The 25,962-nt window shown below is 42.5% G+C and overlaps 1 protein-coding gene across 5 annotated transcripts in view; it reads right to left on the bottom strand.

The window, feature by feature from the left end:
- MED13L (mediator complex subunit 13L) overlaps positions 1–25,962 on the bottom strand; it is a 167,754-nt gene that overhangs the window by 28,675 nt on the left and 113,117 nt on the right. For 3 of the 5 annotated variants that reach the window (XM_014253865.2, XM_088064863.1, XM_088064861.1), the window contains exons 5-15: positions 17,464–17,609; positions 16,132–16,326; positions 15,534–15,725; positions 11,431–11,593; positions 10,430–10,534; positions 7,419–8,147; positions 6,506–6,728; positions 5,985–6,090; positions 5,493–5,623; positions 4,258–4,357; positions 690–910 (exon numbers count right to left, since the gene is read on the bottom strand). In XM_014253865.2, the coding sequence (XP_014109340.2) occupies positions 690–910; positions 4,258–4,357; positions 5,493–5,623; positions 5,985–6,090; positions 6,506–6,728; positions 7,419–8,147; positions 10,430–10,534; positions 11,431–11,593; positions 15,534–15,725; positions 16,132–16,326; positions 17,464–17,609 (2,311 nt within the window). Of the gene's footprint in view, positions 1–689; positions 911–4,257; positions 4,358–5,492; positions 5,624–5,984; positions 6,091–6,505; positions 6,729–7,418; positions 8,148–10,429; positions 10,535–11,430; positions 11,594–15,533; positions 15,726–16,131; positions 16,327–17,463; positions 17,610–23,353; positions 23,472–25,962 lie in introns of those variants that run through there. The other 2 variants (XM_088064862.1, XM_005524402.3) reach the window with 2 other exon arrangements.

Raw genomic sequence — 25,962 nt, 5'->3', positions numbered from 1 at the left:
GTCACAAGAACCCAGAGTCCCCAGCTACAAACAGCTCTTTACTGAGACACTACAGGACTCAAGAGAGGAGGAACTAGGTGACATTACCTGACCTGTGTTATACAGAAAGTCAGATAAGAATGGTCCCATCTGGCCTTAAAACTTGTGAAGTAACATCAGCTGAAGAAGAAACAGAGCAAGTTCAACCCCTGGGCTTTCTCAGAGTTTCAACCCTAACCAAAAAAGGAACATTTCAGAGAGAAAAAGGCAGCCTTTCTACATGCACCACTTTATCCCACTGTGTGCCAGCCTGGCAGCAGGGAGGGGGACACAACAAAGGTGCCACAGAGGGATTATCTAAAGAAATACATAATTTAACAGCTACTTAGCAACAAGTGTGGTGTTTTCCCATACATGTACATTCTGTTAGGCACAGGGCTCATTTCACAATGAAATGAGACAATGCTGTTTGTTTCATGAGAACACCCAGAACCATTACAAACATAAAATTACAAAATGCCTACAGTTAAAATCAGGGAAACAATTAAAAAGCTCTTCTACTAGAGAAGAATATTTTTCCAGCTCCAGGCTGATAGGTTCTTTACACAGGTCCAGCTCACATTTGTTAGCTGCTACACACATTACATGGGACTTGTTTATAAAGATAAGTGTGCATAGATGAGTTTGTAAAAATCCCACATTTCTGTTACCTTGATTTCTTCAGGCTTAGGGCTACCTAATCCATCTTCCACCTCCATTTTAAACTCAGCCAGCTGTGTTGGAACCATGTTGACCATAGGACTCTCCATCATTCCCAAGGCAGTCACAGTCTCTGAACTTATTCCATCTTTGTAGCTCATCACTGGAGAGAAGGCAGGGTGCTGTTCTAAAGAGGGTGGTGTTGGGAACATCCTTTGGAGATCTGCCACAGCTGAAGAGGATGAAATAACACAGTTAATCATTCAAATACAAATTCACAAGGAAATTCAATAAAACAGAAGAACTTTTTCATTCAATGCTAGCTCTTATTTAATCAGTTAAAAACCAGCAAAGCTTCTCCAGACTTACCAAGGTTCTGACAGCAGTGTAAGTCTAGACCAGAAGTTAACTCCTAGGGACAAATTCCCTAAATTCCCAGGGATATACTCTGCAAGGTTATTGTTCAGCAGAAACAACAACCTGCTAGACAGACAAACAAGTGTACAGTTTACCAACAGCTAATAAATCTTTTGTAACAGGAGAGGTGAATTGACATTAATGCCAAGCTCATGCCAGTGACTGTTTCTAAGAAGTCACAAAGGAGTTTCCTCCCTTTGCCAGAGCTGACTTAGCCCTAGAGCAGGAGGCCTTTGGAATCCACGTGCCCTGAGCTGGATTTCTTCACTCAGTCACTGGAGCCTTGTTTGGTCCATGGCAACACAGCTCCTGCCACAAACACAGGCAGTTCTGCCCAGGAAAAGACTGCCAGGCATCCCAAAGCTCCAGTGCCAGAGAAGGCACAGAGTTATAATTCTGCATCACAAGACATGAAGCCAAGAAGATTCCTAAATTAATTCTCAAGAAATGAATGTAATGGAATCATCCATTGTTTTCTATTTTTCTTCTTTAAGCAGAACAACCAACCCCAACAGAAATGCTCTACACAGTGTAATGCCATCAAACACAAATCACAGCACAGTCCTGCATGTTCTCTCCAGCTCCACTCTGACTCCTTCCAGCTACAGCTCCAATATTTATTTTGTGTCACATTCAGCATAAATGCTGTTCTCCTGACTTGAATTAGGACAGATCATCTCTGGACAAAGCCATCAGTGGTGAACCACTAAAATTAGAGAAGGGTGAATTCTCAGAAGTGACTCCTCTTAGACACTTTTTTGGACAGATTTAATGCCAATTCCATTTAATCCCATTTCCATACCCAAGCTGATGGGACACAAGAACACATACTCTTGTGCTCAATAACATCTGCAGTCTAAAGATTATGGAAAATTCATAAATAATTACAGATGGGTTTCTGACTGGTAAACACTGTGTTGTGGAAATCCAAACAGGTAAGAAGTACTGTTCTCAAAAACTAACAGAAAAAGGCAGAAATAAGTGATGGGATTAGAACTACGAATACCTGCACTAATAGTACATTTGTGCAGGATGCTGCAGCCTCAGGATGTCTCCGCCCTGCCTTAACAGAGCAAACCCTGCATGTGATGCCTTTGTGCTCAGAGATGACACAGCCTGGCTACTGAACTCTTTAGACAAAGGGAAACCACTCAAATAGGGCCAGTCCTCTCAAAATACAGTTATTTTGGCAATAACTGTCCAAGCTGGGCCCAGTCCTTCACAATCTGGAGCAGCAGAGTAAACAATGGGGTATGAATTATTCCCACTCTGTCCATATTCTTCCCCCCCCCCCCCCACCCCAGCATCTGAATTTAAAAGACCTTAGTCTTGTCCTGATACAGGATATATCAAAGCTGAAAAAAAGTTCAGCAAAATGGAAGAAACTCTTTTCCACCATCATTAGTATGGAATACAATGTTCAGGCTGGCAGCTGGATTGGCTCCCTCTGTTTCTCAGCAGAGGTGCTTTAGGCACTGGAGAGGGGACAGGGAGGAAGGTGAAAATGAAGGGTGTCCAGCAGGAATTTATGATGCTGTACAAGGCACTTCAGCTCCCCACAGACACTGTTCTGCCTCGACAGCTGGTGGCAAGGCCACGGCTACAAGAGGAGCGTATCTGTTTAACTTCACACTACATCATTTTCTCACCTCCAGCTCACTCCACTTAGCAAAATTCTGCAATGCAGATTCATAAAAAACGTTTAATTACAAAAAATCCCCCAACCCTACAGCAACAGGCAACTATCATCATTCATTTTCATGTGTGTCATGCTTGAAAAAGCTTTGCATATTTTAAAAAGCTATGGATCAACTAAACCTGTCAAAATCCAATCTCTGTATACTTCAGACTTCTACATTTGAGTAAATCAGCACAGCTTTTATGGGTCCATAAAACTCTGACTCATCTCCTTCAGACTGGTTTTTTTCTTCACCTCAATTTGTTCTCATTACCAGCTGAAGTTAATGAGAAGGCATCAAAGAATGATTTGCAGAGAGATTGGATTTCTGCTTATAGTAGCCACAGAAATCAAACACTCTTCCTTCTCACCACTAAGTAATTTGTACTTTGATTCGTTACTATTATACCAAAAATTCTCACCTTCCTCCTGTCCCACAAACACAGACACATTTCTCCCTCATCTCAAGAGAAATGCCACCTGCACCAATAGAATCAGAGATCTGTTCATGTTGGAAAAGCCCTCTGAGATCCTTGACTCCAAGCACTCCCAGCACTGCCAAGGCCACCACTGACCCAAGTCCCCAAGTGCCACATCCACGGAGCTGTTAAATCCCTCCAGGGTTGGGGACTCCAGCACTGCCCTGGGCAGCTGTGCCAGGGCTTTACAACCCTTTCAGTGAAAGGATTTTCCCAATATCCATCCTGAGCCTGCCCTGGCACAACTTGAGGCCATTCCCTCTCCTCCTGTCCCCTGGGAGCAGAGCCCAACCCCCCGGCTGTCCCCTCCTATCAGGTGCAAGAAATGCAGTGAAGCCCTCAAACCTCAGAGTACAAGTTACTGTTCCAAATAGCTGTTGGCACAATCCTTAGAAAAAAGTTCTATTGTTTTAATCTAATTTCATACAATTTCCTAAGTTTCCTGCACTCCCATAACCTCCCTTGTCCATGTACAGAGCCTGTGTAAGTATCACTACCACAACCACCTAACAAAAGGTCCACACCATGCCTCCAGTTAGAACCCAGCACTTTGATTTTGATCATGCACTTACACCTCCAGATTAAACCCTGAAAGTGATTTCAGTTTTAATTTGTCAAATGTTCAGTGCAATTTTCTTCCCAGACAGGTTGCACCATCATGGACAGGTGGTAAGCCATGGTTTTAGATTCTTTGATTTCATTAAGTAGAAGGATTTATACTTAAAGAGGGATTTGGTAATGGTGGATGTGCCCAATAGTGAGCAGAGGGGGGAAAGCTTCCAAAGGAAGATTTATAACAAACCCCTCCCATAGCTCCAGACTAAGACAGCAATGTCAACAGCAGAGTACCTGATATCTCAGTAGGCTCATTAAAAATCCATGTCTCCATTACCACTGCCCTCATTAAAACCCAGCAATTCCAGCACCAGGTGCAAGCTGAGTGAGCTCCCCTGCAGGGCTGTGCAGCGAGGCTGTGAGCTGTGCCAGTGAAGCCCTGGTACTCACTGGGAGGGTAGGGAACCGCAGTCCGGCCGTCCTTGCCCAGCGGCCGCTCCTCGGAGCCCGCGGCCGGCAGCTTGGAGGAGCGCAGGGCTGGGGACACGGCCTGCAAAGCCAAACACTGCAGTTAGCACAGACTGACACCTCTCAGTGACACTGCACAGCAAAGAGAATGGCTGCTTTCCTTCTCTCCCACCCACTCCCCACAAGAAGTCTGGATTTTTTCCCCTCTTTCAACACTGAAACCAGAAAGAAATATTTGCCTGTCTATACATCCCCCCGTAAATTCATGCATATGTATAACTATGTATTTTTATATTTCTACATGCACACAAATTATAGTCAAAATGTTATCACAAGCCCTGAGCTTGAAATGCATATGACTGCTCTGTTTGTTTCCATGTCTGGATTACTCCAAGGTAGTAATGGGAATATGACACTGACAGTAAGCCCAACACATGCAAGTGTTAAGACAGGAAGAACATTAGGGCTGTCCAGGACAACTTCAGAGAAGAAAGTAATCTTTTATTTTGACAGAACAGTCCTCTGGTAGATTTGCATATTAACTGTGGCATCTGAAGTGCAGTTTGTGTGGAACCACAGTAAGAAAATTGGTGCACTTATAAAGTCCTGCCAGGAACAAGGCAGTTATCTACTAACAGTCACTTTAGGACCACCTTCTGTATCATTATGGCTGTATTAGATTATGATTAAAGACAGTGACTATTCAAATTTTGGCCTTCCCAGACAACTTTTTCCCCCTCATAACTGATATAAATCTGCATTTCCCTCTGTATATCCTAATATGAAGCAACTATTTCTCTTTGCACTGAAATCAAGTGCTTGGAGGAATATGAGAGAACATGACTCAGAGAATTACTGGAATCCTGTAAGGTTAAATTTATTTTTCTTTGGGCAGGTTCTCAGACAAGGTAAAAGAACCCATCATCAATTAATAAAACTTGGATCTTTTCCACTTTAATTCTCAAACACAAAACTCTGACAGGTCTGGGACACAGAACTAGATATAATGGATTTATAAAGCAACTGCATGGCTCTCCCTGTAGAAGCTCCTTCCTGATGGATCTCCTGCAGGATGTCTCTTTGCCAGCAATCCTTCCTAGCTAAAATCCAAGCCTGACTACCTGGAAACTCTCTCTCCCCCATCTATTAGGGATAATCATTCCCACTAGGATCCCTGGGTTTTGGCCTAGAGAACACTCATCCCCACAAAGACTCACCCCAAGCTCATCCTCGTCGGAGTTGTCGAAGATGTTGTCGAGGTCATGCAGGGACGGGGCCAGGTCGGTGACCTGGGTGAGGCTGCCAGAGCCGGCCCTGCCAGCAGCGCCGTCCTGCCGCGGGTCTGCCACTGCCGGGGAGAGCAGGGGAACAATGGGAGCACAGTCAGGGACATGGGAGCACAGGCAGCAGCACAACAACACCTTTCCCCACAGCACTGAGCCCCTCTGCTGCGCTGGAGCCTTGCAGGCTGCTCAGCAACCACCGACGGTCAGTTGGGAAACAAGGAAGGAGCTGCTGCTCATTTAATATTCTAAAAAAAATGTATAATTGTTTTTACAAAAAGGACAAGGAAAATCGAGATTTTTCCAGCTTGGGAGCTATCTGTAGCTCTGACGTTACAGACAAAATTCAGATGTGATTTTTCCACCAGATGTTCTGGCATATGGATATTTTTGCTTTGCAAACCTAACCAAAGAGCTTTAACTCACCAGTCTTAGGAGCAGAACTGAAAATGGACATGGCATCTTTTCCATCAGGAACTGGTGTGGAATGGCCCGTTGTGGGGATTTCCTTGGAACCAATCCCATCTTCTGACTGTACAAAAAATCAAAGAGATTTCATGGATATGAATTTAGGCTATGTAAGAACAAATGTTTTCCTATGTCCAGCCAGGCTCAGGTGTCTGAGTTAAATACAAGATTTACAAAGGATTCCATGGACAACATTCAGCTCTGACAGCCAGTCCAGGTAATTAACCACCTCAAATTCTCCAGGAAAAAACATCTTTTAGAATGTTTGCTTGCACAGCCAGACACCAAAACAGTTCCATAAAGGATAAGATACGTAAAGAACATTGTGTAGGTGACAATAGAATAAAAAAAAATAAATATATGTCTAATTTTGTTCTGTGGAACAGATTTGTGTCTTCCAGAGAGCTGTAGAGCAAACACTGTGCTACAGGATAAATCCCCCTAAAACATTAATGACAAAGACTGAATTTACACCTTACCTTACTCTTTTTCAAAGGATCTTTCTCAGCCCCAAGTTTGCATTTTTTATTGACAGTGAAACTGTACTTGATGTCTCCATCTTCGAAGGTGTAAGGATCACTGGTGTCTCCCCAGCCTTCCCCAGGAGGTTGTAGTAGAGGCAAGGGGTCAAGATAGTTCAGGGTCTGCACTGGTTTCTGCTCTTCCAAAATTTTAAACCGTTTATTAGGTTGTGCTAAGAGCCTGAAGTGAAAATGAACAAGCAAAGCCTCCATGAAATAAAACCAGCATGATCTGCAGCTGTCACACAAACACAGCCCATGGCTCACTCCATCCTCCTTAATCAAGCAGAAATGTTTTTTTCCTCAAATAATAATAACATATATGTAATAATAAATGTACTGGATATATTTAGTACTAAATACCTTACTATATTAAGACCTACTTCGGGACAATGAAAGAAGAATCAATTTTGTCACTGTATAAATGAAAACACTTTGGAGTCCAGCCTTTCCAGGCTGTGTTTTTCAGGCTGAAACCCCTTTCAGCCTAGCCAGCTCCATTGGAATTACCAAACCCAACAGTCATTTAACTCAATAACTCTTCCTCAATTAATTTTTCCCAAACATTTTCATTAACCATTCTCTCTGGTGCATTTTTAAAAATGCATTATCAGAATGCTACAGTAATTTTTAGGCTAGCATAAAATACAAAATAGGTTACAAAAAGATTGATCAGTTCTTGTAGTGTATAACAGAAAGCCAGATATGAAAAAGGCAAGCATCCTGCAATAGAGTGTTTCTATTTAAGTATTTGGTGCTCTCTGCAACATCTGTGATGGTGAAGCCATAGCTTTTCTCAGTTGAAAAGTAGAAATTAAGAGTTTGATGATGATTAAAACTGCCCAGCCCCCTGCCCAGTGTGCACACTCACCTTTTCAGTGCAGTGCTGTCGGGGTTGATCTCCATCCTGCCATCATACCTCTCGCACGGCAGCTCTGGCGGCCGGAACTCAGAGTCGTCACTCGAAGGGACACTGTAGGTCCTCCACACGTCCACGGCCTCGTTGCTCTGAGTTATGCCACAGTACAAGGCTGTCTCACTGACCTCTGCCATCAGAGGTAACCTCTGTCCCACCAGGACTGTCCTGTCATCTAAGCTGGGCAGTGGCTGCAGCTCCAGCCCGCTGCCGTAGAGTGCTGGGTTCACAGGAACGGAAGGGGGGTCCAGGTTCTCCGCCTCCTGACCTCTGGGCTGGGGGCTCAGGGTGGGAGGCAGAGGGGAAGTGGGGGAATGGGGTGAATCCATAGGATTCATATTAATTTGCTTGCTTGGATTTCTAGCAGGTAGCGAGAGTGGCTTCTCATATTTCCTGGAATTTGGGACTTCCAGAGCAGAATCCATCCCGGCCAGTCCCAGCTTCTGCCCGGATGTGTCCTGCTCCATGCATAGCTCTTCAGTCACCGAGGGCCGATGGTGAAATGGCATCAGGGGCCTTTTTTGCAATTTCTCTCCCTTGTCCTGCCTCTCGGTGGTTTTGTGCTTTGAGGAGGCGGGAGGGGGCAGTGCCGAGGCCGCTGCCGTCCCCACTCCGAAGCCGGGCTGGGGCAGCGTGGGGGGCCGGCCCGAGGCACCGGCACAGCGCTGCTTGAACACCTTGTGCCTGGAAAAGGAGAAAGCGCTCACTGCATGCCCTGGGCAGTTACTCCACCTCAGGGACAGCCAAACCCAAAGAACAGCACTGAGAAAGCTCCTGTCTGCTCCTGATCTTGTAACAGACTTAATTTCTGCCTGATGGAGGAAGTTTGAATATGTATTTTTAAATACTCTAAACAAAAAAAAATGCAGTAACATACAATCTTGTTACTGGCTTCATATGGCTTTTTTGACTTTACACCCAGTATCTTTGAGACTGGTAAACACAGAATTGTATTTCAGGTCCTGCTAAGAAGTATTTTCATCATACTGAGAATGAGTCCCAAGGATGTGACAAGAGGGATATAACTCTGCCTGCACTTTTACTTGCCTTTTTTGTTGTTCAGGGCTTTTTGTTTAGCTGTTTATTTGATTTTATTAAGCTAAACAGAAATTGAAAGATGTGTTTTGCTTAACAATGAAACCTGTTTAAAAATAAACACTACTTCAAAATGAATCATTCCATCCCTATTTTATGAACAACAATAGGACAACAAAAACCCATTTCAAAACAAGTAATGTGCTTTTTACTTAAGAATCTAACCTACATGATCACAAGTGAAGTGGACTAGATTGGAGACACCCAACCCTGTTTACAGGTGCAAACACAATATCTTGTGCTTGCTGCCCCGATCCCTGGAAGCATCCAGGCTGTGTGGGGTTATCCCAGCTTTCCACAGGGCTTTGCTGTTCCCAGGCCACGCTGCAGATTCCCTGCAGCAGCAGATGGTCTGTGCCTGCAATCACCCTAATGTACAGTTAATGCCCTGGTAACTGGAGATTTGCCTTAAGCATGTTCTTGTAACATTTCATTGCCTTAATTCTCCATCATGCACCATATTTTAACTGGCTGCAAAGAATTATTTCAGACATTCTGCTCCTCACACAGCAAGCTGGGTCTGCAGGAGACCGAATCTGATGCCGAGTACCAGACAGCCCTTTGAGACTCCAGATCTAAGATTATATCCTGACATTTTTCCAGTAAATGGAATGGGCACAGAAATGACTAAAAAAATTCTGTATGTCAGTAGCTGCTCAGGTTCTGCAGCTACACAGAAAGTACTTATTGCTGTTTGAAATCAGGTACTGCCTTCATTTTAAGGATGTTTCCATTTCCCAGCTGTTGTGTTTACCAACTCCAGCATGATGCAGTTATCACTGGAAGGATGAACAGACAGTGTGAAATTGCAAGTGCAGCTGAACCTATCCATAGAAGCAGGCTCCCACCGCCCACTATTGATTCCCATGCTTTCCAGGCAAAGCTGGACCTCAGTTTTCCACAGGAAACACTTGGCATTCTAACAAAACATTTCTGTTCCACATTCTTGACTATATAAATACAAACAATGCGTATAATCCGAGGGAAGAGTTGCAGAAAGCATCCTCTCGCTTGGGATAGAGCAGGGAGTCTCCAGGTTGAACATTCCACCCTTGCAGGATGCACACCTTCATCTCTTCCTTTGACTACCCAAGGAAGAACTGCATGCTTAAGGAATAACTTCTGGTAAAGATGCTTTTATCATCTATCTTACAAGTAGATGGTGACCTTGGGAATTAAGAATTTCAGTAGAAGTGTTTCACAGGACTATTTCACTGCAAACTGGGTTTTTTTCCTAGCCCTGTAACATCTCTCTGATAGTTTTGAATGGTTAAGCATATTGGTGATGATGGTTTGCTTTTTCTGAGTGCGTAGTCATGGAATTCTAACCATCCAAAGATGACAGATAACTTTAATAACCCCCTTAAGTTTTAGTGTGAGTTGTGAATTCTTTTTGATCCAGTGACAGTGGGTGACCAGGCTGCAAAGGTGTAATATTCTCTTGGGTGGGTTTTGGTGCTGTGGCAGATTCACCAGAGGCACGTGAAATGATTTGTAGGGATGTTTTCCCTCTTCCTCCAAATATCAGGATACTCACAACTTAGGTTTGCCTAAGATCCTGCCCTCTTTGCCACAAGCCTTAACCACTTAACCAAAGGTTACAGCTCTGAAAAGCTGCAGGATGAGTTCCTTATGAATGGGAACTGTTGGAGTGATCCTGGCTCCAACACCATCATTTTTCCACTTGGATTGGCTTCTTCATGTGACAGTGGGCTGAGATGCACATTCATCCCCTAAATGTGATCACAGGTTTGATATTATAATTTCCTCTTGTCTCAGCTAAAGCATAACTCCCTTCCATAAGTGTACCTCTGTCTTAATTAAACAGGGCTCTCACAAAACAACAAATGTTTGTTCTCTTCAAAGCTCACCTGGAACAAGAACAACTGACTCTTTGGACTGGATCCACAAAATCCCATGACACACTATTGTTAGAAACTTCTTCTTCCAAATTTGCAGCTGTAATTTGATTCCTCCTGAAGAAGAGGAAATTATTTTAGTAATCACCACCTTCTGAAGAACAAAATTTTTAAAATGTATATGCATAAATTCACATATGTTCCCCTCAGAAAAATTACTTCCTTCTATCTGACCTCTGAAATTAACAGCAGATCCCTGTACTACTCCTTAAATTTACAGTTTGATTTATGTAGGAAGAAGGTCCCAGCTCTGCATCAAATAATTCTGTCTGGAGTCTGAGCACAAGAAACAAGGGGAAAGCCATTTAAACTGTTTCTGGAAATTAGTCTGACATATCCAATGAGGAAATTTCATGGACATAGGAAAAAATAAATATTTCAGAGATCATCATGCTGTGATACATTTTAAATCTCCAGAACTAAAGGTCTATGATACCAACATCAATTTATACACCCTTGTCAATTGAAATTTTAGTCCAAATCATGTAATGCTTTACAAATACTCCCCTTAGAGCCCTAAATATCAAATATATACAATCTGTTCTGCAGTCACCCAGCTTTCAGTGTAGTAACTACAAATGGAGATAGAAGCTGCCATCACTAAATCTCAGAGCACTTGGGTGAAGCACATCCTATGGATGTGTGGCCTCAAGGACTGTCACAACTAGGGTACACAACTGCAAACACAATGGGAAGTGTCAGAACACAGGGCAAAATTTTCTTTGACAATACAACATTTTCTTTGATAATGCTGTTTGGCATCATTAGCTCTGATTGGTGACAAAATAATCCTTTAAGGAATAACATTAATTTGTGTTAATAAAAATTAACATAACATATATAATCTCAATCTTAATAATGTTATTCCTGTAAGGAGTAGCATTAAGGCAAACTATGACAATTTTAGCTGTATATTATGTGTTATAAACAAAGCATGAGGACTGTTGCCATACTTGGACTGTGCCCTGTTGAGGATGCATTCTTTCCACACACGGTGAACAATACGGTTGTGAAATTTGGGAGTAATCTTGCTTGATTTCTTTGGACTGTGGACACTGACTGTCCCCTCCTGCACAGCTGGATGGCTGATACTGCTCTGAGAGCAACCACTTTCTCCTGCAAGAGAAATAAAGTATTAATGTCAGAACTGCTCTCCATATTGTTATTAGCTATGTTTTCCTGGAAGTCTCTTAGCAGGCTGCTGGCTACACTGATGTTCACATTCACTGGGGAATGCTCTGAGCATCCTTACAAAACACATTTCAAAGCAACACTTCCTTAGAGGTAACAAAGATGGCACTGGGTTGTACCACAGACACAGGCAACAGAGCTGTGTACATACCACACCTCACGTGATGTGTTACATTCTGCATATTCTGTATCTGTATGTATCTATAAAGAAATACACTCCCTAATAAATGGAGGTACTTCAGATGGCCCCTACAGCCCTGGATTGAATCACTAAGAAATAGTGCAGATAGAGGTTTTTCATTATTATCCTGGATGTTAAACTTGAATTTATATAGTCTCTAGTGAGTTGCTTTAAAGATGAAATTTACTGTAATATGGATGGTCCTAAAAGCATCTATTAAGAAAACTAATCATTTATGTAGACTATTTCAAAGCAAGGATAAATTCTTTATACTCCATATTAAACCTCATTGAGGAAATGAATGGATCACTGATGCTTTCCTACAAACATAGGCTGGGAGAGCTGGGAGTGCTCAGCCTGGGGAAGAGAAGGCTCCAGGGACACCTCAGAGCCCCTTTCAAGGCCTAAAGGGTCTCCAGGAGAGCTGGAGAGAGTCCTGGGACAAGGGATGGAGGGACAGGACACAGGAAATGGCTTCCCACTGCCAGAGGGCAGGGATGGATGGGATACTGGGAAGGAATTGATCCCTGTGAGGGTGAGCAGGCCCTGGTACAGGGTGCCCAGAGAAGCTGTGGCTGCCCCTGGATCCCTGGAAGTGTCCAAGGCTGGGCTGGCCAGGGCTTGGAGCAGCCTGGGACAGTGGAAGGTGTCCTGCCCATGGCAGGGGGTGGAGTGAGTTTCAGGTCCTTTCCAATCCAAATCACTCTAGGATTCTGTGCCATTTCTTTATAATATGCTTGAATTGAAATACTAGAATCAAAACTGGCTTTGGTGAGACTTTCCAGCTGAGATCTACACTACTACAGAAATTTCCAACAGCTTATCACCAGTATATACACTGTTAACACAGCATATGATATTCTCAGTATGTATTTTCTATATGATTATCAAAGAGATAAAATATGAAGATATTACTTCAGCATGTCTGAGAGCCTGAAAACTCTCTGCACTCCATTCCTTCCTGTGATGCAGAAGCCTTTACCAGCTATTGTACAAGCAGAGGCTTCTTTTTCTGCCCTGCAATGTTTTTCTGTTTAGCTGAACCGAGCAGCACATCCATCTTGACACACCCCAGCTGCAGCAGCAGAGGGAGCTTTGGGTCCACCGGCCTGGGCACCGAGTCCCTGCTCTGGGCTGGGGCTGGAACAGCAAGGAGGGATGTGCTGCATTTTCACAAGGTCACACCAGGGTACAGAACACTTTGTCCTCCTGCTGACGCAGTCCAAGCAGCCTCAAGTGTGAAGTGCTGAAGGGACTCGGTGCTGCACATCACTGCAGCTAACAGGGAATCCTGCTGCTTGCCACCAGGTGACTTGCAAAACACAACTTCTGAAATGGTGCACAAGCTGCCTAACCCTGCATCTTCTTCCATTCTTCACATTATGTATTTCTTTCTCCAGTTAGATCTTCCCTGATTATCATTTTGTAAAGCCAAACATGGAAATCCCTGGCCATACTGAGACTTGTGCCCCTAACCATGTATTTCACTGGCTTCCAAATGCTCTCCAGCAAGTGGAGAACTTAACAGATGATCAAAAAACAAACAGGTCAGAACTTCAGAACTGGCAAATGTGCCCACCTTTGGAGAAGGGAAAAAGGAATGTGTGTACAGACAAACATCACATGCACACAGAGGCATCATGTATCAACAGCAGGAGGAAAACAAGGAAAAGTCTGATAGGAAGGCAAGGACAGGAGGCACAAGAGGATAACCAAGGAACTACCAGGGCTTTCAAGTTACATTGAAGTGCATTAATTATTGCTTTCTGTAATTATGTAATATTTTTATACCATACAGTAAATCAATAGACAGCATAACAGGATACAGAAATTCACAGCAGGCAAAAACACTTTGTTCTCACACACTGACACTAATTTTTATCCATGAACACCCCTGACACAGTCCTGGAACACAGAGATACCTATGGCAGGTAATGGTACAGAGTGGAGGACACAGCAGCCCCTCACCAGAGGCCACCACACAACCCCTGCAGTCCAAACTGGTTCCACTGGTGAAAAACACCATTCCCCAGTTCCAGCAACAATTTGTTTTGTTACATACTTCAGACACAACCATGCAAAATATGATTAAAAGAGAACAGATCATCTAGTCCAGCCCTTGCTTGAAAGCTGGATCAACAAATTTAACTAATCTGTTTCTTAAAAACAACCTCACAAAATGCCCCCACCAAACCTCCCAAAACCCATCACCCCTCTGCTAATGGAACTTCTGTAGCTTCCCAACAGCCAATTTATTCCAACATTTCATTATTCTTCCTCAGAGCAAGTTTGTCCTCCTGTTTAACCTAGTTTTGCTTTGCTCCAATTTAGATTCATTACATACTGGTGGCAAAGAAAAGCCTGTTCTTTTTCTCCTTGAAATTCCACTTTCTCTAGAGTAAACCACCTCAATCCTATCCATCTTTTCCTGGAGGTCCTGTTTGCAAAATCCAGGATAACTCTCACTGTACTTTCATGGACTCCAGTCAGTTTAACCACATCTTTAGACGCTACAAACTGGACATGGCACTAAAGGCACATTTCAAATAGTATTGGGCAGAACTGAAGTATGATTCCCATGCCTCACAGTAATCCAGTTTATGGGTCCCATTGTTGATTCTGGACTGCATGACATGCTTTTCCCAATCCATTTCTCCAGTTTTCAAAGGACTTTTAAAATGTTTTTTGATAAAAAATAATCATGTAATTGTTTTCTGGAGAGGCACCCCTCTGATACAAATTCATATCACCCTCAAACAATAGCAGAGATCAAACACAAGCTGTGACTGCCAGATTGGACAACATGAACACTTCTACACAAATGATAGTTTATAAATATTCAAAAATAGAATCCCCCTTTTGATACTGTACAAGTGTAACAGGGTTCTGAAAATTTTAAAAATACAATAGCACATTAAAATATGCATCAATACTTGTCTAGAGATTGTTATTTAAATGGCGATTGTCTTGCTTCAGTTGGTTATTAATTGCCTTCTTGCTTATTTTAATTTTCAGTTCCTTTGAAGAACACTATTCCAAGAGAATTTGCATCTCATATTCTGACTTATTAGCAGCCAACACTAAATACTTTTATTGTCATCTATAGGCTCTAATCATGGACAAGTGAATCCAGACCTGTTTTCTTTGGCTTTGCATCAAGGTTCAAAGGTTGGACTGGATGACATTAGAGGACTTTTCCAACCTCAATGCCTCTGTTACTCCAGGACTGACCCTGTTGATGTGACAGAACTATCCCATAAAGGCTAAGCTCAGGAGCTCCTCAGTGAGGTTATAACAAGAATTCTTTAGCCTCATCTAGCTGCATGGTCTCACAGAACTTGTAGGGCCTGTGTGTCTTTGACACTTCTATTGCTTTGTGAAATTTAATAAGTGCTGCCCAACAGGTTCAAAAATTCTCCAAGTTCAGGCAGAAGGTTGCCCAGTGGTGAGTGGTTTCTGTGTTGCTTTGCAGCACTGCACACAGATGTACCTACAGGAAAGGGAGCTGAACTGAATTCACTCCATTTTGTGTAATGGGATGTTCACAGCACTGGCTTTCCTTTACCACAACCTACAAAGTCCTCCCCCAACACTCCTCCACTGCCTGCCCCTGCTCACACAGGCACTCCCCAGGAGCTAAGCAAAACCCAGAGTCTGACTCCATGTCCCCAGCCCACTGCTTACCCATAACAGCCTGCTCTGGAGAGGTGGGGGGAGTCAGGGGCATCCCACAGGTACTGACAGGATCCTTCACGCTTCCGAGCCCCTGCTGGCCCACATTTATATGGCCTGCAGCACTGGCAGCGCTCTGTGACACTGGGATGTCACTCTGGGAGATGAGAACAAAGGCTGAAGGATACACCATCCTCACACCCCCTGCAGAGAGAGATGGAAAACCACAAGTCTTAGACACACCTGATAATATCCAGAAACCACAGCTACTTCCACTTGTTTTCAATGTCAATTTGACAAAACTTATTATCTGAAATACAAAGAGCTAAGGAATTTCCATACTAATATATATCCAGCCCTCTGTAACCAATACAGAGCTGGAACAAGTAGCTCAATCCAGTGAATAATGGCATGTGGGATACAGGGAGTACAAAAGCTTGAGGCAACAGAACTACTCAGATGTTCTAGTGTCAAGAGAGCTACGAGAGAATATAGAAAAATTATAATGGCTCTTTCTGATTAATTAGATGACTTTTTTTTCTTTTCTTTTTTTTTTTTTTTTAAATCATGGGGAGGAAAATAATCCTTCAGGCAGAATATTGAAACTTACCAACAATGACTTCAACTGCCACAGGGAAATCGTTGTCATATCCCAGCTCTTCCTCCTCTTTCATGCCTTCCTTTTTCTTCAGCACCATGGGGTAGAAGTACTGCCACTCCTCCATCAGCTTCCGAGTGGCGGGGTCTGACATCTTGTAGGACTGGCCCGTGAGGGTCCCGTTCAAGCCGTAAGGACTCACCAGCACTGCAACACAACAAACAGCAGCCCTGAAGGACTCAGCAGCGCTGCAGGAGAACAAAGAACGGTCCCACAGCAGGGCTGCTCCTGCCAGAGCCACTCTTCCATCCCATGAGGACTGAAGGGTGCAGGGAAAGCCACTGCAAAACCCAGTACAGGTGTGAATCCAAACCTACAGAGCACTGAGGCCTTCTGAGCTAACTCAGCACCCCATGGAAGTTTGGGTACATAATTTCCACACCGAATGAAATTCCAGCAACCCCAGTGTAGTGAAACAGCACTCAGGGACGAGCACTCAGGGAAAGAAGAGAGGACAGGAATTTGAGACTTTTCAGCATTAAAAAGGATAAATAATACACAAAGAAGAGTCACAACAAATAAGAAAAACTACTTGCTTAACAACAGGTATTTCCATTCTGACTCAGTTTTGCTTTTAGTTGTATTTGATCTGAGACATGAATTCAGCTCACTGAAATAAAATGTATGATTGAAGTGCCTGAGCCTCTGTCAAAGCTTTACATGTAGACACAAAATGTTTTCAATAAAGCTTCTATAAATTAACATCTCTATAAATGATTATTTCATGTGTCTCTGGGTGTTTTTTTACTCTATGTTGAACTTTACTAAGATTTCTTGCTTTAATTGCTTTGAAATTATAACTTCAGACTGTTGTAAAGACAGCATAATGCAATGACTCAAAATTCTAAAGCATTTTTTTTTAGAGCATCACATGAAAATTGCATTATGAATTACTAAGCCATTAACTTAATTCTGTAAAACTCTAATTTCTTAAACTGGCAAATAAATAGTCAAGTTTTATAATAGATACATCAAGTTTTTCATTGTTTCTGCTACATTTTCACACCCACCCACCTCTTGTTTTTAAAATAAAATAGTAAATAGTTGCCAGAGTATGAATGAAAAGCAGTCCTGAACCAGATCAGCTCAGTATTTGAATCCACATAGGATTCACAGAGACACCATGTCAGAAAATCACATGGGTGCACTGACTTTCTTAAACACTGAGTTTTTTTCAACTGAAACAATTGATTTGTTTGGCATGTAAGGTTACCAACAATGTGAATGGATAGAAAGTTCTGGAGAACGATCCCCACATGGCTGATGTCCCGGGCAGCTCGGTACCTTGGAAGGGCGAGGGGGAGGACTGGGCCATCTGGATGTGCTCCTCGGTGATCAGGTAGATGGGCTGGTGCTGCGCGATCTCCACGCTCGTGCACACGTTGCTCTCCCCGTGCAGGAAGAACGTGAAGGCACACGATAAGTGTTCGCTGAAGGAGAGAGGAGACAAAAGAAAACATTTAATGCTGTTTAATGGGCTCCAGGAGGGAAATTCAGAGCCTCGGAGGCCAAGCACACACCCTCCTGTCCTGTTCTGAGGCTCACTGTCTGCTGATAATCATATGACAGAGGAATCTATCACCAGACAAATAATCGACAATGTTGGCAGCTGTCTCATCGATGTGTTTTCCTACTTGTTTCATTACAAATAAATGGGATTTTAACCAGAATCCAAGCAGTAAAATGATGGGTCTTTAGAAATTCTTTGAAGTTCACCCCACAACGAGGTCCAGCTTAAAAGGAATAACAAAGGAATAGGAAAGACGTTTGCCTAACACCTCATGAGAATCTTGATTAAAAAATATAAAAGCACATGAACATAACAAAGTTGTCAACAACCTAAGGTGAACCATGGATTTGCCATTGCTGACCAAATTTAACTTGAAATGAATGGTACTGAAAATGTTTCCGCTCCATTCTACCCACAGAGTGGCTTCCAACACAGCAAACTAGTTGCTTAAATATTCCTTGCTACAAAGCCACAAGAAAAAAACAAAGCACATTTCATGTTTTTAATAATCATTTTAATAAACTAAAAAATGTACAGAGCTGCAGTAAGTGTGAGAGATTTTTCTGTCCAATTCAAGAGCTGCACACAATTTTATGGGTGTTGGCTTTGGCACAGGGCCAGCCCTAACCTGTGTCTTACACTCAGCTCTCACTACCTGCACCAAGAAGAAAAACCAGAGGCAACTATAACCATTTCATTTTAGTGTTTTAAGTCAGCTAACTGCTCTGCTATTGCTGCCAGTTGTTTCTAAATAATGGCACTGATGGTCTAGAATTGGGAGCTGCTCTAACCTCACTAAATCTCTGAGTCCACACATTGGGCAGAGTAACCTGTCATCCTGTAGCTCAAGTTCCTCTTCTGTAAGCCTCAAATCCTACCACAAAAAGAGACCAGAAAAAAATCTTCAGCTGAGAAAAATCTGGAGAGAAAAGGTTACTGAAATAACAGGTAACAGCTACACTTCCCTACTGCTGCCATCCGTGATTCTGAAGTACTTTGCAACAATAATTCCTCTAAATAAAAGGTTTCGTTGTATTTCAATTTTCACAAAGGAAACCAATGTCACTATCCTCAGTGATGAAGTGATAAATTGAGCATTAAGTTACATGAGGAGGAAGGGAGGGAACAGGATATGGGACAAAATGGGTCAGACTCCAGGTATTTCTATCCTGCCCCAAGAAGAGAAGCAAATAAATTCATGTAATAAAACCTCCTGAACAATTTTTGCATATACAAGAAATACAAAATTACAGCAAAGTCCAATTATTTCATCAAAACCCATTTGTTTCCTTACACAGTGTGAATGCCTTTAATATAAAGGTTTTAATGAATAAAACCCTCATGAGAGATCTGGTGTAAGATCAAGTGGGGATAATGTCTGCAGAGAGATCATGTGCAGCAGGTCAGCATTTCCAAAGCAGAGAGCAAAGCTGTCATTTTCAGCTCCTGTCTTTAGGATATACACAGAAACACTTTGGATTCTGCAAGCTTCCTACAGGATTTAACTGTGGGTCTTGTGTGTGGCTGCTATTGAACTGAAGGGAAAAAACTGGGACCAGCAAGGGACCCTCTCAAGTGTCTTGCAAAGTGCTCTGGCATGAACAAATCATGTGGAATCTTCTGCAACACTCACAGCTACCCACAAACATTGTGAGGATAAGGAATACACCAAATCAGAGCTTGAAAGACAAAAGATTTGTTTCGTTTTGGTGGGAAGGCAATGCATACCACTAACGTTCAACTGAGAATCAACAAACACCAGAATTAGTAACTGAGATCACAGAATTAGATAGCTTCAGACTGAGAGTACAGACAATTAATTATGGTGGAAAGAGGAGTACAAATACAGTATCAGCCCATCTCCCTTCCCTGAATGCCAGATTAAGGAATAACAGTAATGAATGTTACTGCTCACACCCAGCAATAAGGACTTCATCAGTGAAAGATGGATCATTTCTAGCACTGGATCCAAATTAAACCATGCCCAGCTCTAGGAAGAGAGCAATAAAGCTTGCCCAGTCCAGCAGCGCTTTCCTTCAGACCAGACTTGGTGGAGCTATTGGCACGAGCCCCTTTGCCCAGCAGGTCCAGCTCCAGGACCCCGTGCCCTGCCCTGTTTCCCTCCCTGACTCCCCACCAACTCTGCCAGGGGAGAGGCACTGACACTCAAGTGAAGCTCCCTCTGGTGCCAGTCACCACCAGAAGCTCAGCTTTCAAGACCAAAAATAATAAAGATCAAGGCCTGGGGACTTCCTGCAGTCCCCATGACCCCGAGTGAAAGTTTCCTTTAGTAACAAATAAGAATTTGAGCACACACTCCCGGGCTGTGTCCCACTCTGGCAAGGGCTCCCAGCCTCCTGACATTCCTGCATGCAGTACAGCTCACACCATTCCTGAAATACCAGCCCAAAGAAATCACTCTGGCTACAAACATGAGCCAGATCTTGGAATAAAATCCAAGTGGAGAAACCTCACACAGCCCCAGCACCAGGCTTCACCTGATCCACCACTGAGCTCCACTGTACATTCAACCTATTCACATCACGTAAAGTTCCAAAACACACAAATTGTTCAGGTCCTCACTGGAGTCCACCAACAATACCAATATCCAGTTTTTCTACCAGATCCACTTCTCTTTGTACCAACAAAAAACTGAACACAAAATGCAGATCAGCCCAGGGTTCCTAAAAACATTCAACACCATGTTCAGACTGAGTTTTTATTTTATTTACATTTATTTCAACCCAGTTCAAAAACTGAAGCTGACAGGCTTTTGAGAAGCAACTCCACTATCTCTGTGGGTTTTTAATCACCCTCCTTTCTGTACTCTTTTCTGATCAGATGATGAAACCACCAGAAAGGCACATGAAATGGCTTCCAAATGATCTCCCTACTCCCCAAAGTCTGTTGGAATACCTCGAGCTGCCAGCTTAGGACAAGCACAATAATACAAATGTTGCTAATTTTGCACAGCTGTACTATACATTCACTTTGCACAAACTAACATAGGAACAAAGGGCAAAAAGTCAGAGGCACAATTATTTATGTATTTAATTAATTAATGTATTTAATTAATACAATTAAATTTTACTCCTCCTCTGACTGCTAATGAATTTACTTTATAATTTTAAATTTGAGCCTGTTTCACCCTTAAAGTGTTTTCTCCCAGGCCTTATCTCAACTCACGAGCCTGTTGGTTTTTTTTCCTTCCTCTTCCCATTTGTAGCAGAGGAGAGAGAGTGAGCAGTTTTTATGGGTACCTGACATTACAACCAGCATGAAACCACAGCAGAGTGCAAAACTGTGACAGCACTCTGGTCACACTACACAGGAATTCTTTTTTACAGGTACTTTTTCAGAAACCTTTCTTTCCCAGTGCCTGACAGCTGCCTTGGTTAGGATGTCATCTGCCCCAGTAGAATGTATAGAACATATACAGAATATATGTTATTTCCAACTCTGGCTGCACTAAGGCTGAGGTGGGAAAAACGTTGAGCACTGGTCTGCAGCCAGCAGAACACTTTGGCACACACCTTCAACAATATTTCCACTACATTCACTGAGACTTGTGTGCTAAAATTAAAATAGCTGCTTAAATAAAAGGCATCTATTAACAGAAATACAAAGAAATAGCAATGTCAAATAACCTTTTGTAACAAAAGATCTGCGTCCTCTTAAGTACTGCAGGTACTTTTTCTCCACAACACAGAAAAATCAAGCCTTCACTTTGGTACCTAATCACCTGCAGCTGGCATTATCTGTCTTTCAGTGTTTCCTCTGGGACCTTAATTACCTCAAATAACTTTTGAGATGCCTAAAAATGTAGCTGAATGCCTTGGCAATGCAATATTTAGGACTTCCCATAAACTTTATGAATGCCAATTCCTCAGTTACTATAAATGACTTCAAGAAAATAACATTACATTTACTTACATATAAAAATCAGACGAGGATTATGAAAACCTGACTACACTTAAACTCCACAACATTGGCAGAGAAAGGAGAACAACTGATGGATTCAGGTGTTGTTTCCATTTTTTTGGGAAGTTTGGATAAATACTGACTGGAACCCTATCTGTTCTGCATTCAAACTGTACATGAAAAAAATGCCAAGATACTACAATTCCTAACCAAGTTTGGAATGTACATACTAATGTAAATCGTGTATAAAGTCAAAACTGCCCCCTACAGATTCCAAAATATACCACAAACATGGAAGTCAAACTACCAGTAACAATTACTGGGGGATTTGGGGAAGAAGATGCTACAAAAAAATTAATTGAACACAACCATTTTTTTTTCCTTATTCGAGGAATATTAAAACAATAGCTTCATGGTATCAATTTTATCATCATTATTTTAAGGACTTGAAACCATTCCCTGAAAACCCCTTGCTGCCATGCAGTGCACAGTGTCTAAGCTTGCTTTGTCCCAAACACTGCAACCTCCTGACACACCTGGAAAGGGCAGTTGGGAACCACATGCTAGGACTGACACTAAAGGTTCCTTAGAAAAACACACTGAAAATTTAAGAATCCTGTATTTGTACATAGCCAGCCTATTTTTAGAACAATTTCAGGGCTGAGCATTTTTTAAATACTTATTTCTCCACAGAGCAGTTTGAGCTCCCATGACTCGCCCTCCAGGCTGCAGGCAACCTCTTGTTTCTCCTTTATTTTATCAGCAATTGTCTACAAAGCCACTGACTGTGTATGATTAATTGTATTTAATTAATACAATTTCTTGGACCAAGAAATTGTATGGCTGCTTTAATTCTCCTCAAAGTTAGGACTGGGATCTGAAAGCCCTCAAGTCACAGTTACCCCAAAACAGATTCATCAAGTCTGATGTCAGAAAAGAGGCAGCAGCAAGGCACAGGCATTAGGAAAAGAGTCAAATCATTTGTTTAATGTGGACTACAAAAAAGAGGGCATCGAAAGGCAAATCTGAAACAGAAGAGTAAGTGAGAGCAAAATAAAATAATTTACTTTAAAGCTGCTAAAGCAACAGGACAAGAGCAGGTCACAGCAGGGTCTGGGCAGGAGATGGCAGCACCTGGACACCCCTACAGTCAGTAACACTCCAACACCACAGAAATTAACAGTCCAGTAATGTAAATCAGCTCTTCTTCAATATTCTGGAAATAAATATCCCCAGGGAAGCCTGAACTTGAGCAAACTCCCACTAAAGGAAGGGAAGAAAGGCTGCCTGCATTGATTTTAGAGAAGACAGAGCCTCAGTTTCAGTGCAGAGTGGCCTTAAATGTGCCAGTGCCCAGCTGAGGGGAGGGATGCACTCCCAGAGTGCCCATATCCCCCAGGACACACCATGGTCCAGGCAGGAGCTCCAGGGCTCTGCCAGGCCACTGTGTTAGCAGAGAAAGCTTCCTCACATACACCAAGAGAGAAGAGGAGCACCTGGAGCAGCAAACAAAAAAGGCCAGGCCATTTTCTGGCACTTAAGGGAAACTACATGTTCAAAACCACAACAAAAGCTAAAAGGAAAGTATTTCCAGGCATGAGACAATTTCAGAGTTTTCTGGACGCCACAGCCTCCCAACAACACCCAGCCCCCTTTTCTGCACCAGACATGGGACCCCCACAGCCAGGTCCTCTCCACTGTGGCCCCAGACACAGATCCACACTGAAAGATGGAAACACCAACCTGGAACCTGCTTGGGGCTCTGTCACTCCACACATCAATCCCTGGGAAGTAAGGACTCCCTGCCCAACTGGATCCAGCATTCTCTGGGGGCTGACACTTCCCAGCAGCTGGAGCTTGTCCCAAGGCTAATGAACACCCAGCTGAAACCAGGTGGAGCAATTATTTCACTGTATCACAGCACCTGAAACACCTTCTCTTCAGGTGAACACACTGCTGCCTCATGAACAATGGAAACTGATGTCTGGTTATACAACTCTGCTCAGTCACTAGTTTTTGTATGGCACAGAATAAGAATACAGGAGGCCAAGCTGCAGATTAAATCATATTGCTTTTGCAAAGACTCCTTGTCTCTTGATCTTGTTATCTCTTTCTCTTCCCCAACTCAAAGAAATAAAAAGCAGGGAACAGAACATCAGTTCCCAGAACTATCAGATCTTTAATAATGGTATCAGTAAGTCCATTTGTTGTCTCACATATTCTGTTGGATTTTTTTTTAAATGTATGAGATGCACAGACAGAAACTTTGTATATGTATGAATTGCCTTTAATTAATTTTTACACATATTAATTGCCTTTTTCCAGTAGTGAAGTAAAAGCACTAAGATAACAGTTTCACAATGCAGCAAGCATTTAGATAACATTATCTAAACACTTGCTGTGTTACAGACTTATTACCTCAACACTGCCTCGGTTGTCACCAGCAAAGCCCTTGCCAAGGCCAACACACACCTCCCTAACGGGATTCCCTCCCTGATCCCATCTCCAGCATCATCCCACCCTCCCCTGAGTATAAACATACACACAGGATGAGCTGCCAGCCTGGGGGACATGAGGGTTATTCTTTCAATGGATCCATCAATCTGCAGTGGGACAGGGTAAGAACAGCAGCACCTGCACGAGTCCAGGGGAAATGCTGCACATCCCATCAGCCTGTTCTGAGCAGTAATTCCATTGTAGGACCACTTGGAACAAGACCCACATCAAGACAAGGTCATGTCCTTTGATGGGAAAATGGGAGAAACTGCTCCCATTTCCTCCATTGTTTATTCCCAATGTCTGAAGGCTGGGAGAGCTCCAGGTTTGGGTTTTTTGGAGATGGACTGGACTGCTTACAGAACAAAGAATAGGCTTGCCTGTGAGTAAATAACAGGGACAGTGTTCCTGCTGTGAGGAACAGGTTCTGCAGCAACAGCCATCCATGCTTGCCTGGGAAACTACACATAGAAATAAGCATATTTTTACACTGTATTGAAGCAGTGTTCAATATTTGGTTCCATTTTCATTAATGAATAATTCAAATGTGTAAGAAGCTCCTCCAGTGTGCTGGCATTGAGAGATTCCCTCCCATGTACAACGGGAGTAGCTTTATTCCTGTGATCCTCAGCGAAGTATTACAGGATAATAGGTGAAAATGTCCCATAAATATGCACTATAGACCCTTATTTTTCTGTATCAAGTAAGTTTTGTGTGTTGAACATCAAGGTTTATTGATTTATTATTAGCTTTATTTATTTATTTATTTATTAGCTGCACATGTGCATAAAATGTGATTTGTCAAAATATGGTGGTCTAAAATTGTTTCCCACAATTTTTAAGATGATGAACTGAATTCATTCTCAGACCACTGATGGTTACTGAAGAAATAATCCAAAATAATACCCTGAATAACTAAATCAGGCAGCAGGGCTGCCACAACCACTGCAATGTATTTCTTTTCTTTACATTCAGGGACAAACCCTGCTCTTGATATCAGTTAATACCAAAGGCAACCTGGAGCAAAAAGGAAGGCAAGTCCCTGGATCAAGGATAGCATTTATCTTTATCCCATATATTCAGAAATATGGGACAATGACAGATGGCACAAAAGGTTGGTCAATACATTTGCCAGTATGAAAATAAACACATTAAAGTCAGAGCACAGCTATGCAGGATTGTAGTTTTCATGCTGAAGGCTTGACCCGCTCGAAAGAACAGCAGAGGATTCCTGCACTGGAAATGGGCTGGGATCCATCTCCAGTAGGATTGTAACCAGCAGATCAAAGCACAGCAATCCAACAGTGCTGCCCAACAGGTGAGGAGATTGTGCATCCTCCCACCAATGCTCCAAAATCAGGAGCACTGAAGGCATGTCAGGTTAGAAAAATCCTACCTGCAGTAGACAAGCAGAGGTTGTAGGGTAGAGACACAGAACAGATCAACATAAGCAGTTTCCCTGTATCAGAAATTCAGATCTCTAAAAATTTTATGCGCTAAATTATAATTTTTTAATAGAATCTGATTTTTACTAAATGTAATCAATACCAGATCAAGCTGGACAAACCCAAAGGATCTCCTGGATCTCTGAAATAAAATTCCTGCAGTGAAATCCCAGTGAACATTGCTCCCTTGGCAGAGGGATGATGAGTGATGCAGTCAGGACTGTACCACACCATGTAGCTCGAGGCACTGAGGATTATCGAGTCCATTATTTGTTACATTTGTGCCACACTTCAGAGCAGTGCTGATTTAGAACTACAACTCTTTTGAATTATTGAAGATGACAGTACCAAAAAGTGATTCTGCAAGTTTATTATATTCATTATGAATTAAAATTCATCGTGATGAGACAC

This window comes from Pseudopodoces humilis, chromosome 20, assembly GCF_049639895.1.
Source record: "Pseudopodoces humilis isolate 2021_Gansu_Grassland_sample_001 chromosome 20, ASM4963989v1, whole genome shotgun sequence".
Lineage (NCBI taxonomy): Eukaryota > Metazoa > Chordata > Aves > Passeriformes > Paridae > Pseudopodoces > Pseudopodoces humilis.
The sequence above is the reverse complement of the archived record's forward strand: the minus strand, read 5'-3'. Positions and strand labels throughout refer to the sequence as shown.